This window comes from Nilaparvata lugens, chromosome 1, assembly GCF_014356525.2.
Source record: "Nilaparvata lugens isolate BPH chromosome 1, ASM1435652v1, whole genome shotgun sequence".
NCBI classification, from domain to species: domain Eukaryota; kingdom Metazoa; phylum Arthropoda; class Insecta; order Hemiptera; family Delphacidae; genus Nilaparvata; species Nilaparvata lugens.
Window position 1 is genome coordinate 15,053,347 of NC_052504.1, and position 18,115 is coordinate 15,071,461.

General features: G+C 35.7%; 1 protein-coding gene across 2 annotated transcripts; it reads right to left on the reverse strand.

Moving 5' to 3' along the window:
* Positions 1 to 1,752: 1,752 nt before the first annotated feature.
* LOC111046162 (oocyte zinc finger protein XlCOF6) lies at positions 1,753 to 17,252 on the reverse strand. Of its 2 annotated transcripts, XM_022331656.2 has the most exons (6): positions 16,935 to 17,251; positions 13,377 to 13,466; positions 11,437 to 11,587; positions 10,337 to 10,512; positions 9,042 to 9,189; positions 1,753 to 6,450 (listed from the first exon to the last, which is right to left on the reverse strand). In XM_022331656.2, exons 1-6 carry the CDS (start codon positions 16,944 to 16,946, stop codon positions 4,808 to 4,810), a joined length of 2,220 nt encoding a protein of 739 aa, XP_022187348.2. In that variant the 5' UTR covers positions 16,947 to 17,251; the 3' UTR covers positions 1,753 to 4,807. The 2 variants fall into 2 exon arrangements, with proteins under 2 accessions (XP_022187348.2, XP_022187349.2); XM_022331657.2 differs by lacking the exon at positions 13,377 to 13,466 and having other exon boundaries at positions 16,935 to 17,252.
* Between the last annotated feature and the right edge of the window lie 863 nt (positions 17,253 to 18,115).

Here is an 18,115-nt window from a genome sequence, read left to right on the forward strand (position 1 = left end):
GACTTCCATCTTATGTGCATCCAGCCACAGATATATCTTCTATACTTCATCATCTTGTTATGCTTGAAATGTTCTAGCTCACCAAAAATTTCCAAGTTCAACTTATAAAATAGAAAATGATTTTGAAAAAACACTCTAATTTAGGGGTGGTTTTTAATGTTAATAAAGTTCTCAATAACTCAATAGGGGATGATTTTAGAACAAAACATCAAATACGTTTTTTCATCTCTTTGAACACTCTTGATGGAAAAAAGAATTTTTCGAAAATTCCGATATTTAAAGTTTTAAAAATGGTCAACCCCTAACGATTTCAACCCTCAGCAACCATTGAAAAAGATTTATAATTTTTTATCTACTAACCACTATCACCCCTAACGATTTCAACCCTCAGCAATCATTGAAAAAGATTTATAATTTTTTATCTACTAACCACTATCTATCATTTCCAAAAAAGTTGCCTCAAACAGAGAATTCCAAAAAACTACCCTTATTTCGTTAACCACCCCCTAACCATTAATCATAAAATGATAAAAATCCTCTCAAAGAGAAGAATTGAATGACAAAAATAATTTTTCTGATATCTCAACAGCAATGGATTTCATTTTTTTACCCCTAAATTTCAACCCCAAAAATGAGAAAAATCGTGATTAGTCCATTCCACTGTATCCAGCATTGTCTACGACAAAAATCAATAATAAAGAAAATACAAAAAATTCCAAAAAACTACCCCAAGATTTCGCGGTTTAAAAAAAATAGGGGATGATTTTCGTTTTTCGATAATGTCAGATTTTTCTGGATGGTTTGAGGTATAATAAAATCTAAGTCAAACCCTCATTAACCTTCTCCAATCCTCTTCATCATAATCTCTACTATGGAACTGGGTATGCTTAGAGTTGTAAATACTGGCCAGCCTGCAAGAAATGTAGAAACTTTGTTTTGAGGAGATAGAGGCTGAAATTTGGCAACACCGCGACAGCTGCTTCAATGTGGCAACATAGGATCAATTTCTAGACACAGCGATGGCCGAATGACCTCGAGTTGACGCTACTGTAGCGCCAGTTAGCGCGTCGCGGAAGTTTGGTGAACCCAGAGTTGCCAGCTAGCGCTAGAGCGGCGGTTGTTTGGTGAACTACCTCAGGCTGATTTCAGATTCAATGACGTCATTTAATGGGCGACGCACTTGAGTGCAATTATTGTGAATTTTCACTTTTCGACGAAAAAGAACCTAACCACAGAACAAATGAAGAAGATTTGGATTATGTGAGGTCTCATATTGAGAGTTTTCCTGTTATGGAGTCCCATTACTTCAGAGAACAACTCAAAGAAAATATGATTCTAAATTGTCAATTTCCAAAATGTATGAACTCTACTTGGAAAAATGCAAGGAAGTTGGTAAGAGCTCTGCTTCACTTGCTGTCTATAGGCGAGAGTTTGGTAAAAGTCTCAATAAATAGTAAACAAATACATGAGTAAATGGAATTGACAATAATTGAGTAAATGATAACAATTGATTTCAGGCAATAGAATGCGAGTTGGCTGGAATGGAAGAACCAGAAGGAGGATGGAATATGATGCTGGAGCCAGCCATCTTCGAGATTACAAATTTCAAAGCGTTTAGAAAAGCTCTCCAAGCATACGTCATCCAGGAGAAGGGGCCAGTTATAGGGGAGAGCAAGTACTCCATTATCCTAATAGATACAAACTCCAGTCCCAACATTATTGTAAACAGAGCGCTCCCGAATTGGGGATTCGCTGAAAGGCAGCCTCAGGAGAGTTCGATTGATGAAATAGTTCATAATAATTGATGAAGATTTGGATTATGTGAGGTCTCATATTGAGAGTTTTCCTGTCCCATTACTGCAGAGAACAACTCAAAAATATTTAGATTCTTAATTGTCAATTTCCAAAATGTATGAACTCTATTTGGAAAAATGCAAGGAAGTTGGAAAAAAATTTGGTTCCACTTGCTGCCTACAGGGAGTGTTTGGTACAGAGTACAACCTTTCTTTTTTTCATTCCCAGGAAGAATCAATGTATGCTATGCAACAAATTTGAAATTTCCAAGAGAGATGGAACTTTAACAGAGGAGTTTGAAAAGCAATATACTGAACATCTAAAAAGGAAATCAGATGCTCGAAAAGAGAAAGAAGCTGACAAAGGAAGGTCAATTAATGATAACAGCTTCAGTCGACTTACAGAATGTTCTCCACTTGCCTTCAAGTGAAGAATCACTTCTTTAACACACAAACTATGTGTGTATAATCTCACAATTTATGAAACAAAAAACAAATAAAGGTCATTGCATGCATCTTGTGTTAAAGAAGATGGAAAGAAACGTACATATGGTAGGGACACAACAAAGAGAACATTCTCTAGGGTTTACAAATTAAGACGTATTACTGTTTGTAGACAAATGTTCACATGTACATTCAGAATTTCTTCTAAAAGGGTGAATATAGCACTATTTAAAATTAGGTCAAATTCATTGAAAGACCAACGAGGACTTGGACGGAAGGAGGTAAAAACCAGCTTAGAGATGACAACGTAAATGATGTTAGAGAAGTCCCAAAATACAAGTCTCATTACAGGAGATGGAACAAAGACTCTGATTTCTTGCCACCCGAAATGAAACTACAAAATATGTATGATAAATATATTGTAGAACATTTTTTACAATTTTTTCTTCAAAAAAAGTGTGATGTAAGGAGTTCTGGTGTGCAACACCAGAAGAAAGAAAATAAATAATGAAAAAAAATGATGCAGTGAGCTTTTCATCTTATAGGAAAATATTTTTGAAGAACTTGAAGATTTAAATGTTGTGCCTCATTCACTCATGGACTCCAATGATGGAGCAAAAACATTATAAAAAACTTCATTTGTCAAATTGTTCCAAAAACTACCTCTAATGACATTACATGTTCCTTCTTGAGAAAAATCGGTGAAAAGGATGCAACAGCAGCTGAAGAAGATTTGAATGTTGTGGCTCATTCACACATTGACTCCAATGATGGAGCAAAAACATTATAAAAAACTTCATTTGTCAAATTGTTCGAAAAACTACCTCTAATGACATTACATGTTCCTTCTTGAGAAAAATCGGTGAAAAAGATGCAACAGCAGCTGAAGAAGATTTGAATGTTGTGGCTCATTCACACATTGACTACAATGATGGAACTGACTTGATTGTGACCCTAATTTCTGTGAAAAAAATGCAACACAAGATGAAGAAATTGAATGTGCTTTGCTCACTCATGGACTCTATTGATGATACATTACATTTTAGTATCACCAGTGATGGGGTGTTACAAGCTTGTAATTCAGAAGTTCGAAATGTCAATGAACCTTGCAATGTATTTGTTATTTTAGAGGAGACAGTTTCAACCAAGGTACCTAGAATACAAGGTACATGTATTCTAGGTACATTGGTTTCAAAAGAAAATTTGCTACATAAAAATGATAATTCTGTTTCAAAACTAGGAGATTCTGATGTATATGATCAAACATGTTATGATGATACAAGTTCAAGTGAAATTGATCACGAGAATAATTAGAACTTTGAAATTAGTAATTTGAAAATTTAAAAAACAATAATGAAGAGTTTTCCTAATGGAGCTGGCATTGGAAATTGTGAAACCTTTACTGCAAGAAAGATTAGAAGTGACCACACTCCGCAGTCTTCGTTTTTCCAACCAGAAGTTGGAGAAGACAGACAACAAAGGAGGTGTGCCTTCTGTCCACGCAATAGGGACAAATAATTCCTGTACCTCATGTTAGGCAAACATATGTGATGACCATAGAGTGCTTCAATGCTATTAGTGTATGGAGTAAATAATTGCCTCCAATAAACTATCGGTGTAAAAAAACCTATTAATTTTTATTATTAGTCACCATTTTTCTTGTTAATCAATTAATTTATCAGCAAATTTAGATAGTTGTTTAAACCTTAATCAAGGTTGAACAAGGTCATTGAACAATTGGCAAAAAAGTACGACATTGTTAATTCGAAACTGTACAGTAGTCCCATGGAAGCCAATCTAAAATTATCCTACAATGAGTTGTGCCTAAGAATAAACTTGAGTGGCGGAGAAAAACAAACAATGCCCTATTTATAAATGCATGTCTCCATGGTAAAATAATTATTGTTGGTGAGTGTGGGATTGATCTGGTAGTACCGACGCATTATTTTAGACATTTTCATGTGTTAAAACCTGTGATACGAAGCTGCAATTCAACTCGCCAGTAGAAAGAAGCCTTGAAAGTGCAAATAACATTTCTGAAAGAAAATACTTTTTTGAGCCAGCAAAGGTTTCTAAAACTGAGTTGAAGGCCCTTACAGAAAGTCTTAAAGTTATTTTTCCTAATTTCACAACATACACTGCATAAATATTTACATAAGTTATAAAAATAACAGTGAACAACACGATGAACTTTCATATTAAACAAAGTATCTGAACTTTCTTCTACTTATTGACTAGTGCAAATCAAAAAAGGTCTTAAGATATCTTTAGCCAACTTCTATTAGAAGCCTACTACTGCCATGTAAATCTGGATAATATGTACCAGCTTGCCTATTTGTCCATCTAAAGGCATTATTATATTTCATCCTCACCCTATAATATCAGTCAATCACTCCACAGCCATAGTCCATAGTGGGTTACAACTCACCACTTACTTACTGTCCTTTAGACATAAAGCTACACTACTGGGAAGTTGTAATGGACATTTCTTCCTTATGTGTACTTTGATGATCTTCCAAATCAATTGAACGAGAGCATTTAAAGTCACAAATTTCACAATTGAAAAGGTTTTAGTTAGTATGCGTTTTAAGATGCTTTTTCAAACTACCTGATACAGAGAATTTGGAGTTACAAAAATTACAGGTATAAGGTTTTTCCCCTGTATGTGTTCTAATATGCCTTCTCAAAGTACCTGATCGAGAGCTTTTATAATCACAAAATTTACAAGTATAAGGTTTTTCACCGGTATGTGTTCTAATATGTAGTTTAAATTCACTCGAGCCAGCACTTTTGAATTCACAAAATTGACAGCTATAAGGTTTAATGTTCGAATGTGTGGAAACATGCTTTCTTAAACTAGATGAACAAGCACATGTATAGTCACAGTATTCACATCTGAATGGTTTTTCTCCTGTATGTATTCTACGATGAGATCTCAAATTGCATAGCTGTGTAAATCGATAGCCACAAAATTCACAAATGAAAGCGCCTTGGTTTGTATGAGTGTCAAGGTGCAATTTTAAACCACCTGATTGAGAGAATTTCGCGTCACAAATGTTACAAGTATAAGGTTTTTCATTTGTATGTGTTCTAATATGCCTTTTCAATGTACCTTTTCGTGAGCTTGTATAGTCACATAGCTCACAACTAAATGGTTTTTCGCCGGTATGAGTTCTAATATGTACTTTCAACTCACTTGAGGAAGAACCTTGGAAGTTACAAAATTCGCAGCTAAAAGGTTTATTGTCTGAATGTGTTAAAACATGTCTTTTAAAACTAGATGAGCTGGCACATGTGAAATCACAAAATTCACAACAGAATGGTTTATCGCCGGTATGTGTACTAGCATGTCGTTCAAAATCACTTAAACATTCACTTTCCAATTGACAAAATTTACATCTAAAAGGTTTCCTGTTTATATGCGTTGAGACATGTTTTTTCAAACTAGATGAACTACAACATGTGAAATCACAAAATTCACATCTAAAAGGCTTTTCGTTTGAATGCGTAAAGACATGTCTTCTCAAACTAGATGAACTAGCACATGTGAAATCACAAAATTCACATCTGAATGGTTTTTCGCCTGTATGTATTATAAGATGAGCTTTCAAATTGCTCATGTGTGTGAATTTAGAGCCACAAGTTTCACAAGTGTATACGCTTTCCTTTGTGTGGGTATTAAGGTGCAATCTTAAACCACCTGATTGAGCGAATTTGGAGTCACAAATATGACAAGTATAAGGTTTTTCCATTGTATGGGTTCTAATATGCCTTTTCAACGTACCTTTTCGAGAGCTTGTATAGTTACATAGCTCACAACTGAAAGGTTTTTCGCCGGTATGTGTTCTGATATGTACTTTCAAATCTTTTGCGGTAGTGCCTTGGAAGTTACAAAGTTCACAGCTAAAAGGTTTTATCTCTGAATGTGTAAAAATATGCCTCCTTAAACTAGCTAAAGTAGCACAACTAAATTCACAAGATTCACATCTGAAACGTTTTTTGTCAGAATGCGTTTTAAGATGAGTTTTCAAATCGGTCAAATGGAGGCAATGGAAATCACAAAATTCACAGGTGAGATGTTTTGCTTCTAAGTGTGCAACGTCGCGTCTACCTGTTTTTGTTGCTTTTGTACTGCGGATACAAGAAGACCGAATCTTCCGATTTCTATTCTTTTTGTTGCAGTCAATTATTACTTCGTCAGCTTGTTGCTCAACTGCAAACATCAATAACGCAGTTTTAAAAATATGATAAACATGAGAAATATAAGAGCATGAAATTTTAAATATAGGGTCATCTAGTAGAATGGAAAGATTCCAATAAGTAACAATTTTTTATGATTGCTTTTTTCTTCAAGTTATTATTATGAAGTTATCATTTCATTTATCACAATAGATGAAATAAATATATTTTTGATAGATACATCTAGTGGTCTAGTGGATAAATTGCTAGAGATCCCAAGTATCGGGATCCCCACCGGGAAACCCACTTATCGCCAAAACCTTTTATTCCAGTCACTCTCGTGTTAACGGATGGGAACGTTTTAAACTATCGGTCCCGGCTGACAGTCGTAAGGCCCATAGACGGCTTGTATTTAGGTGAAGTGGGACCTTCCCATAAGGGAATCTCCACCAAAAAAAACCGTACGAATTCACTTTAATTTACTTATTGGACTCTATGCAATTCTCAATTGTTCCATGAGATGACGTTTTTTAGCATATTGAATTGTATTCCATCAAATTCGTACAGATCTTTTGGGACTGGGATAGTTCTTATTCCAGAGTTCTAAATCAAGCAGTATGACTTGTTGATCCATAAACAGCAATGCAACACTAGAAGAATTAATATGAATGTTGTAAATACTTTGCTTCCAGGCGGCGTCATTTCCCAAAACAAGAATAAGTCTGTTTTCAATAGAAGATATTAAGCAGATGTTTAATTTTAAAAAAATTATTTCATGACCATTGAATGAAAACTGTTTTTTGAATTATTAGGTAGATGGCTAGACATATATATAAAAGTGCTTTATTCTTTATTGATATCGAACAAATTTACAAGAAATGGAAAGAAATACATTATACGGCTTGGTCTGTGATCGTCTTGAATTATTATTAGTCACTTATTGAAATCTTCCTGTTTCACTGAATGACACATAGTCTATAGTAGACAAAAAGAGAATAGTAATTAAATAAACATCAAATCAAGGATAAATTCATGAGAACGAGACCAGATTAAAGAAATAAGACTGCGTTGGCCCAGTCAGATGGCATGTGCTATCTCTCATATCTCACTACCCTAACTATCCACGCTATCTTACAGTAAAAGCCCCAAACATTTTGATACGAACAGAACAAAAAGGTGAGATGATGAAACTATCGAGTCATAAGTTAAAAACACATAACCAATAATCAGATTGATTATAAATTCAACTGCATAAAATTGATAAGAATAGAATATTATGGTATTATTCTCAGTCACATTGTACTTGAATTAGAAAATTGGAAATATTAGAATTAACTCAAGTTGGAATTTGAATATTCAAGGGCCGGTTTCCGAGCTCGGGATTTAGTCAAGTTCTAGACTTTAACTGGCTTCAAACTCTGGAATCGGAAGAGTGGCATTCCGAGTCGAGAGCGTTAACGTAGTCGAGGACTTAGAGTTTAGAGATCACGTTAGACTTTGGAGTTTATGATTTCGCTTTCTGAGTGAAGGGCTTATAATAATTTCCAAATGGTAGAATTTGAGGTACGTGCACACAGATAAAGGTCAGGCGTTTCGAGTTCCGCGTTATTGGAAACTGAAGTTAATTATTTATTCATTTATTTATTTATTGAATCAGTACGATAGAGAGAGACGCTTATTATAATATCAATGAGCCCCTGGACCCCCGACTGGATTGTCCAAAAATGAGATCAGCGGGCTCGCTTCGCTCGCCTGCATTTTTCATTTGAACATTCTCTGTCTATTACTCGATGAAAGAACTGAGAAAACGCTAATTTTGGGCGTATCTTCAACGTTATTGTAAATTCCTTCTAACACAACATTATAACACCCTAGCTTAGCTTCTGTACTAAATTTGAACAATTTCTGTTAATTTGTTCTCGATAAATCTGAGAAAAAGCAAAAAAAAAAAACGCTGGAAAACGCTAATTTTGGGCGTATCTTTGGCGTTATTTCAAATTCCTTCTAACACAACATTATTACACCCTAGCTTAGCTTCTGTACTACATTTGAACAATTTCTGTTAATTTGTTCTCGATAAATCTGAGAAAAAGCAAAAAACGCTGGAAAACGCTAATTTTTGGCGTATCTTTAACGTTATTGCAAATTCCTTTTAACACAACATTATTACACCCTAGCTAAGCTTCTGTACTAAATTTGAACAATTTCTGTTCATTTGTTCTCGATAAATCTGAGAAAAAGCAAAAAAACGCAGATTTTGGGCGTATCTTTGGAAATGTTTCCAAATTCGTTCTTAGTGCGCCTCTAAAGGGCCAACTGAACATACCTACCAAATTTGAACGTTTTTGGTACGGTAGATTTTTAGTTATGCGAGTGAGTGAGTGAGTGAGTCAGTCAGTGAGTGCCATTTCGCTTTTATATAAATATATAGATAGATTCAACTAGAACGCTAGTATTTAAGCACCGCTTTTTTGTTCATAGAAAAAACGTGACCGCAGACTCAAAACGCCTGAGCACTCTCTGAGTACACACACTCTCACACACAACACACACACACACACACACCCTTATGTATGCATAAATACAATGTAAAAAGTGTTATCAGACAATAATTATTGATATTACCTGGCTCCTTTTCTTTAATAAATCTATGGCGACTCAAGATTTGTGAGCCAGAATCAGGACCATCACCGATTAGAGGCAAAGCAGGGTTGGGGCTGCACTCTGGGGCTGCTACTTGACGGTTGGCCTCCTGCTTCACATCATTTGCCATCTGTAATATTGACAACACAACCGAAATGAAACATTGTCCAAGCATACACGAGTCAACACAAACAGTAGCAATATGATCAACATTCATTGCATGAATTCAACTGCTGCGTATCAGTTTCCTATCAGATAGTCGAAATGTGATTGCTACAAAAATATCATCTATAGTGAGGTCCACGTTTTAATGGTAGTGGAGAGAGATAGGAGAACAGCGTTGCCGATTCTATCCGTTGTCACTGCCTTCTACAGAGGATAGCTGATACATCTGATATAATATTAAAGGTCTCTTCACATTACGCTACAATGAAATACGGTCTTCAGAAGACTTAGCCGTCCTATCTCCCAACATTGAAAGCTACGCTACGCTAATATGAACGCTGATGCAGTTTTCAATGTTCGGAGATAGGACGGATACATTTTCCTAAGACGTATTTCAACGTAGCGTAACGTGAAGAGATCTTTACTGTTCAGTCTTGTTTAAAATAATCAATTATAAATCAAGGAAAAATGTTTTTAATTAATAAATAATAATGGATCAAGAAACCATCACTAAATAATACATTTTCAAAATTGGAATTACAATTTTGTTAATTGATTATATTTCTATATTGTTAACAAACGGTCGGGCAACATTTCGGGGCTAGAAAGGATAGCGCTATCTGCTTTGTCGAATGACAAACAAGAATAGCAACATCAATGTTAATGAAATAATGCCATTATAACGTGGAAAACTCACTGTAGTTTGATGGGGCAAGATAATATTGTCTGTTGTCTCAAATGACAACATGATAAAACTGTATTAGAACTAGATTGATCTAGTTGCTCTGATCAGATGAGAAATTATGGGAGGGTTTCAGTTCCTCACGGTTCCAGTTCATCACCCACACTCAAGCCAAGGGACACCATCCTCAGTTAATAGGAAATTATCAAGGAAACCACAAGATTAGATTTACATTTCACCAAACGTCCTGTAAAATTGCCATCATTATAATTTAAAACAATTTGCTCTCAATTACGTTGACAAGTGCAACAGAATACTGTAAATGTACATTATTTTGTTTTTAGTTGTAGTATTTTTTTTTCTAAATAAATAAATACAGAATAAAAAAGAGGAATATATGTTTTCTCTATCGTATTGAAAGTCCACTTACTTCTGTTGGACAGACATTGTTATGGCCAGGACTAACGATGACGGAAGGTCGCATATTCTGATTGCTCTCCACCTCCACTGTGCTGCTGTAGTCAGAGTCTTCTGAGCATTGGTCATCATCTACATCTGAACTTTGGTCATCATCTACTTCTGAACATTGGTCATCATCTACATCAACTGTAAACATTAAAAATGCTAATCAACTGTGATCTGATCAGAGTAGAGAGATAGGAAAACAATTGTATGAGATATTCATAAATGAATTTTAAGTAGGCTTACTGTATGGAAGAAAGTAGTGAGAAATCAATATTATTCTCTCGGCATAAGAAATCAAGTAGTTCTGTGAGATCCATTTTTATTAATGGCGAGAGGGCAAATACTGGTTTTTACAGAAATTTATATAAAGTAGATTAAAATTTAAATAAAAGACACTTGGTTGATTTGTTAAAAAATATTGAGTAGCCCGTGATACCGTACATAAAAAAGTAGATTAAATAATATTGTGATGAAGAAAATTATGAATGTATTGAGAATGCCTGGTAATGTAATTATTATTATTAAAATATTTACAGACGCACAAATAATACAATGATTGGGATGGAGATGAATCAATTCAAATTTCGATTAACATCTTTTAATAATTATATTATAATATATTTTACTAAATTAAATTGAGTCCAAAATATTAAAACTATAATTTAATGATTCAGTCATAGGTCTACCATTATAGTCTTTTTTCTTTAGGGCTACTTTTGAATATAAATAAAAATATAAAATGGCATTAGTAGCCGAAACATGTCGTGTCGAAATAATTTAAAAAGGGTACTCAGATTTCTATTTGTATATGTCTACCATTAGCTATATTACGATAAGCACCAGCAATGTTTGCCATGCTCTTTACTTGAAGCACTATTTTGACGAATGATTACGGTTACATAATTTCAAAAAGTTTATTATTACTAAAAACGCACCATAATATCGCTTCATGGCAAGAGCAATGGAATGCAATTTTGCCAACGGAATGAGAATAAAGTTAGAACATGCAGTCAGTGCAGCTGAATCTTTAATGAGAATAACGATGAAGTATTTGATAAATCTTACCTTGTTCTTCTCCTTTGATAAACACTTGATGAGGAGGAGCTAAACATTGCTGGCTAACATCATACTCGATTGGAGTCCATTCAGTAAAACACTGCTCTGGCGCTATTTCTTGACTCGTAACAAATTCTTGCTGCTCAAAATCTGTTGCCATCTGTAATACAATACATCATCCTATATTATTTTCTTGAAGAATAATAAAGTTATTTATACAATACAATACAATATTGATGCAATACAATACATCATCCTATATTATTTTCTTGAAGGGCGGTGTTTGAATGACTTTTCAACATTTTCACAGTTGGTTTATGATTTCAAATGACATCCCTAATCAAGTTAGTGGGCCTAAGTGTTGATCCTCATCTATGTGAAACTTATTAACCTTGTTCGTAAAAAGGTTAGGTATTAGCTTTGGAATGTTATCCGTCAACAATTTTAGTAATATTGATATTGAAATTCAATAGAAATATTAATTTTTATGGCTTTCTCAACAAGTAAGAAAAGTACTATTGTAAAAGAGAAAAAAGTTGAGAAACTAAATCAATCGACTAAGTTATATAGGTCTACGTGATTCAATTGCTATATTATACAGGCCTACTTATAAACAGTCACTCTTGATCTTAAACTAAAGAGAAAACCCTTGATTCCAATTTCTGTAGAAGTGTAAATTTTGAATGAAACAAGCCACTGAAACGTCCAAAAACCTATGTGACTATAATAAAACCAATGTGACCATAGTTGAGTCCCACTTCAGCAGTTTAGGTCCGGTTGTACAAAAGCCGGTTGAATTTTAATCGTAATTCATTTCACGAGAGCCAACCAGAGAACGCTTTTTCGAGAGAAGGCTTGGTTAGTGCTGGTTGCACAAAAGCCGGTTAAATATTAAATTTTAATCGCGATTAACCTTCCGGAACTCGCGCTGTTGTAAAAAGCACAACAGTGTCAGTTTTTTTGCTGCACAAAACTATTGAATGGGGTGGTGTCAGTGAATGAGTCACCTATGCATTCCAAAATTTTCTCCCCATCACTCCACTGAGTTGCAGTATCAACCGAGCAATGGTTCAGTCTTTAGGTGCCATTTAGTCGCGACAGTGCAGGAGTATGATAGGGAAAGACTGTATACGGGGACTGTAAACGAACTAATAACACACAATTGATTGGTGTAACTTATTGGGCTATGAAATGGTAATCATCCAAATGATTAAAGACGTGAAATAATCCAATGAGATTGGAATAGTAATTATACAATTAATTAATATGTTTTGACAGTAAACAGAGTACATAACATTTGGAAAATTAGATGTTGTAAAAAATGACAACACGCGACTGCTCGTGTGATTGACTAGGGCGCGACTACCGGAAGGTTAATTTCACAAGAGCCAATCAGAGCTGCTGGGGTTTATCTTGGACTGCAAACTCTGCTGGAATACACAGCAGGTAGCCAGCCGACTCTCCCGCATTTGCTTCCTGCTGCTCATAAAATAAGGGGCATTGTGACCGATTATTATCTTGTTCACGCTCTCATTCATTGGCACATTACCTATGGATTGCTCCTGAGGGGTCACTTAGCAGTGGCTGTTGATGTCGAGGCTGCAAAAGAGGGTTGTGAGAATCATATCAGGCAGCGATCACTTGCCCACTTCAAGCCCATTTTTGCTTGCCTTGGTGTAGGCCAAATGACGGTCATCAACCATTACAAGGAACTGCGCAAACCGCAAACTGAACCCAGACTACTTAGTTAAATTGATCGTGCTAATAATTGGTGTCCTTGGAGGGGTTCATCCATCGCTGCTTTCAAATTTGAAAACAGTGCCTGCTTGTGGAAAGAGTGCTAACTCACTGGCAGGCCAAATGCAGAAAGCAGTGATCTTGGGCTCACTCAGTCTGCTTAGAGCAAACGATTTGTGGATCAGAAACATGACATATTGGATATTGCTCACCTCAAAGATGTTAGGAGAAGCTGTGTCAAAATCAGAAATCGTTCTTCTAACCTCCCTGAGAATCGTACCCAAGTTAGGAAGGTCAAACTCCTAAATGGGAAAAAAATGTAAGTATACAATAATAACAATATAAGGACAATAATGACAAGATGGCGTATTGTAGTGGTGAATATGATTGTGGCTCCTGTGAAGAGGTTGTGAAAAATGAGGATCAAGCGCTTTTATGTGAAGGATTTTGCAGTAGATGGTTACATATTAAGTGTGTGAATATTCATTCAGGTGATAATCGGGGAATTCAGGTTCTGGGTGAAAATATCACTTGGTATTGTGAAACATGCAAACAGAATGTAAGAAGTCTTATTACTCAATATATTTCAAAGCCTCAGGAGAATAATTCCCAACCAAAGTCAAATGAAACTGCTCAAATTGGTGTTATATTGGATGCAATTACAAAAATGAATGAAAATTCATAAAGATTCTGTATATAGGAGATGTCTTTTTATGTGTTGGAATCACACAAATTGTTGAATGTTGTAAAGTTGAACACTCGAGTAACTCCAAATGTATCAACACAAATTGATTACATACTGACAAGTGAGAACATGCAACATGTACAAAGCGGCTGTATTGACACACCATTGTCTGATCATAGATGGCTGTATAAAGATATAGATATGCATGTTGATATGAAGTCAAGCTTGAAAATAGAAAAGAATAGAATTACAAAAGTGGGTATGGATGAATTTTTTGGAATGCTTGACATGATACAATGGATGGACATAGACATGGAAAAGTGTTGTGACGAATTGTTCAATGAATTTTATGACAATTATTATAGATATTGTTTTGAAATATTTTTCCCAAAAAAAGATCTATAAGATTAATAACAAATCTGAATTGAGTTGGATTGACAATGAGATTATATTGTCAAGAGATAAATTGGAAAAATTATACTGGAGGACTAGGCAATTTAACGATGAGAGAGCAAAGTTGGAGTATGCTAATGCTACTGCACTCGCAGTTGATTTCTGGTAACAGGAGGGTGTTTTATAGAAATAAAATATTAAAGGCCAGAAATGTTAGTGAGGAGTCATCGAGAATTGTTCACAGCTTGACAAGAATACTTTCATCCATGATAACATCAAGTTAAATATAGAGGAGGAGCTGGTTAGTAATCCCATTAAGATTGCACAAGAGTTTAATAAATATTTCTATGAGGAAGTAAAGAGCCTTGTTGGTGATGGGGTACCCAATCATAACATGATAGAGGATGATTGTGAGACAAGGGATGGTTGTTATTTTCACTTAAGATCAACTTGTGCTGATGAAGTGATAGAAATAATTGATAGAGTGTGAAATAAGCCAAGTGTTGGAGTTGACAATATTCCATGTAGACTAGTTGAAGCCCTAGCGCATATTATAGCTGAACCACTGATATTTAGCTGTCATTGATAATTAATAAGTCATTTGAGGAAGGTAAATTTCCAGACGCTATCAAAATTTCTAAGCTTATACCAATAAATAAAGATAATGAAAAAGATCTAGAAAGCAACTATAGACATGTAGCTGTTCAATCGGTCTATTCCAAAGTATTTGAAGTTCTGGACAAAGTATCTGGACAGATTGGTTCCGTATTTGGAGCTACACAGACTGATAAGTTGTAGACAATTTGGTTTCAGGAAGAAAAAAAACCACAGCTGATGCGATTTTTGCCTTGTTAACTGCAGTTTATGACAAAGTAGATTGTACTGATGAGGCATACACAATATTCTATGATATGACTAAGACATTTGATTGTGTTTACCACGAAATTTAGAAGCTAAAACTCATCAAATACGGAATCACAGGAAAACCTTTGTATTGGATAATGACATATTTGAAAAACCGTCAACAAGTGGTCAATGCAAGTCACATGGGAAATGATAATGTTATTCGACATATTAGATCACAAGTGCAACAGGATGCTAACATAAAAGTACCTCAAGGGTCCAATATGGGCCCAGTCTTGTTTCTGCATTTTGTAAACGATCTCCCCACATCAGTGCAAGAGGGGGAGATTTGGATGTTTGCAGATGATGTGTGTCACCTCTTAATAGACAAGAATGCTTCTGAAGCAATTAAAAAAACGTAGAAAGGTCTAACTGAGAAGAGTGTATGGTGCACAGAAAATAAGCTGGTACTTAACCAAAAGAAAACGTGTGTGTTACAGTTCCATAATGTTACGAAACGAGACTTTAGTCCACTATTGCGAATTAGTGATCAACATCTACAACTGAATGAAAATGTTTAGGAGTACACATTGCTGACAACCTACGATGGGAAGAGCACATTAATAATGTTGTCAAGAGACTCAATCAATGTAGTGTGTTGCCTTGCTCGCCGCTTGCAGAAAATAGTAGACACAGAAGTATTACTGAAAGTCTATCATGGATGCTTCCACAGTGTATTAAATTATGGTATCGTATTCTGGGGAAATTGCTCAGAAGCGGAAAGCTTATATATTACAAATTATTACAAAAAAATAATATTAAGGACCGGTTTCCGAGCTCGGGATTCAGCTAAGTCCTAGACTTTAGACAGCTGGAGTCAGAAAATTGGTTTTCCAAAACGGGGCGTAGTCGCAGCTTTTATAATAGTAGTCATAGTTTTTATTTTCTCATTTCTATAATTGGAAACGTTTTTCCTTGACGAAATTAGACATTCCCAAATAATTCAAAATAGCTGAAACTTTACACTATTTTCTCTTCATTTTATTTTGTGTTCAATTTTCTAGTTTTTCGAAAAAATTTAATGCAAACTTGACTATTACAATGACTGCGACCACTCCCCGTTTTGGAAAACCAATTTTCTGACTCCAGCTGTCTAAAGTCTAGGACTTAGCTAAATCCCGAGCTCGGAAACCGGCCCTAAGAATTTATAAGTGGTGTACACTGCATCGAACATTGTAGACCGATATTCAAGAGATTGCATGTGTTAACATTAACTGATATATACATATTGGAGTCAGCAACTACAATATTGAAACATCCAGAATATTTTGAAAGGAACTCCAGCATTCATCATTACAATACAAGACATGTCTTGTATTGAGACAATATCCACATCGACAGGCAAAGAACAACACTAGCCTTGTCTAGTGTTAGAAACTTTGCAAGCAGGGTGTACAACAAGCTTCCCTTGAAAATACGGAGGTACAGAGATCCTGTGAGCTTCAGGAAATCATTGAAGACCCATTTACTTGGAAAGAATTATTATTCCATGAAGGAGTTCTGGGAGGACGTCTGACATCCAGAAATCCAGATAGAACAGAATAAAATGACGAGCAAGGCTGTAAAGGCTACAAGTCACTACAAGTACCTATATAAGTGGGCTAAGTAATAATAACCGTAATAATAATAATGAGACATGAGTGAAGCAAGATGGGTAACTTATATCGATTACATTGGCTAGTACAGTAAAGTATGGACGTCTGTAACAAAAAAATCATCTAAAGTTATAATATGTATAGATACCTATAACGTATTGGCATAAAAAGAAAAATGAAATATCGTAACTTACATCGTTATCCATTTTTACCAAACAGATCTAATAATTTCACAAGTCACGATGGAAAACGGAGAAGATGAAATACAATATTGTATTGAAAGCAAATAAAACTTAAATCGACAACAGTAGATTCTGTTTGAATTCGGGTTTCTGCAGCTGTATCACTGATTGCAGATGCATCCTGATGTAATTGTGCTGATCAGTGATGACGAATAATGGCCGATGGCGATGGCTGATCCTGACCAACTGAAAAATAAAAACTATTGTTCTATTGTTGTTATGATGTTCTATTGTTGGTCTTGGCTGATCCTTGCATCCTGCCGATCGACAAATCGCGCTGAACATCCAGTGTTGCCAATAGCAAATTTCATCTTCCATGACCCATAGCTTCCTATAAGCCCAGAACTGACAGGCGCACAGATCCGTGCAAGACAAGCCTCACGCACATGCCTCGGCAAGACATGCTATGGCTATTACTATGTATAAACGTGAGCAAAACCTTTTGCTCATGCTCATCAAAAAAATAGTTTGAGCATTTGCTCAAAAGTAAAAGCTTTTGCTCAAAATTGTATGAATAAACTAGAGCATTTGCTCAACTTTTGAAGCAAATGCTTCAAAAAAGGTGAGTCTAGTCTAGAGCAGCTTATCACCTACTAACTATAGGCCTATCTCCATCCTGCCTATTATATCGAAGATATTTGAAATCCTTATTGCTGAGCAACTCCTTGCTTATTGTGACCAGTGCGGCCTGTTTGCGACCACCCAGTTTGGTTTCAGGAAAAATAGATCCACCACTAATGCAGTAGATTTCCTGCTTTCCAAAATATTTGATTGCTTTGAGGCACGTGGCCTTGCTGGGCTCACCTTGTGTGATCTCAGCAAGGCCTTTGATACAATGGATCATGCTATTCTCGTGGACAAGCTTAGGCATTATGGTGTGGGACCGTCTCCTCTCAATCTGATTCAGGCCTACCTGGGGGGTCGCAGACAGGCGTTGCTGGCTAATGGAGTTCTCTCTGAGATCAGGGATTGTGTTGACTGTGGAGTGCCTCAGGGCTCTGTCCTGGGGCCTCTGTTGTTTCTTATTTCAGTTAACGATATAGCTCAAGTGGATGGCAGGTGTGTTGTCTGTTATGCGGACGACACCACCTTCTTCAATGCTGGTAGTGAGATGGGAGGACTGAGGGCAGCTA

Excerpts from the sequence above, each read along its gene's own strand:
- LOC111046162 (XM_022331656.2), bottom strand. Across the intron at positions 10,513-11,436 it reads TATCAAAGGAGAAGAACAAG|TTGATGTAGATGATGACCAA; the intron begins GTAAGATTTATC and ends TAATGTTTACAG. Across the intron at positions 9,190-10,336 it reads ACAATGTCTGTCCAACAGAA|ATGGCAAATGATGTGAAGCA; the intron begins GTAAGTGGACTT and ends TCAATATTACAG.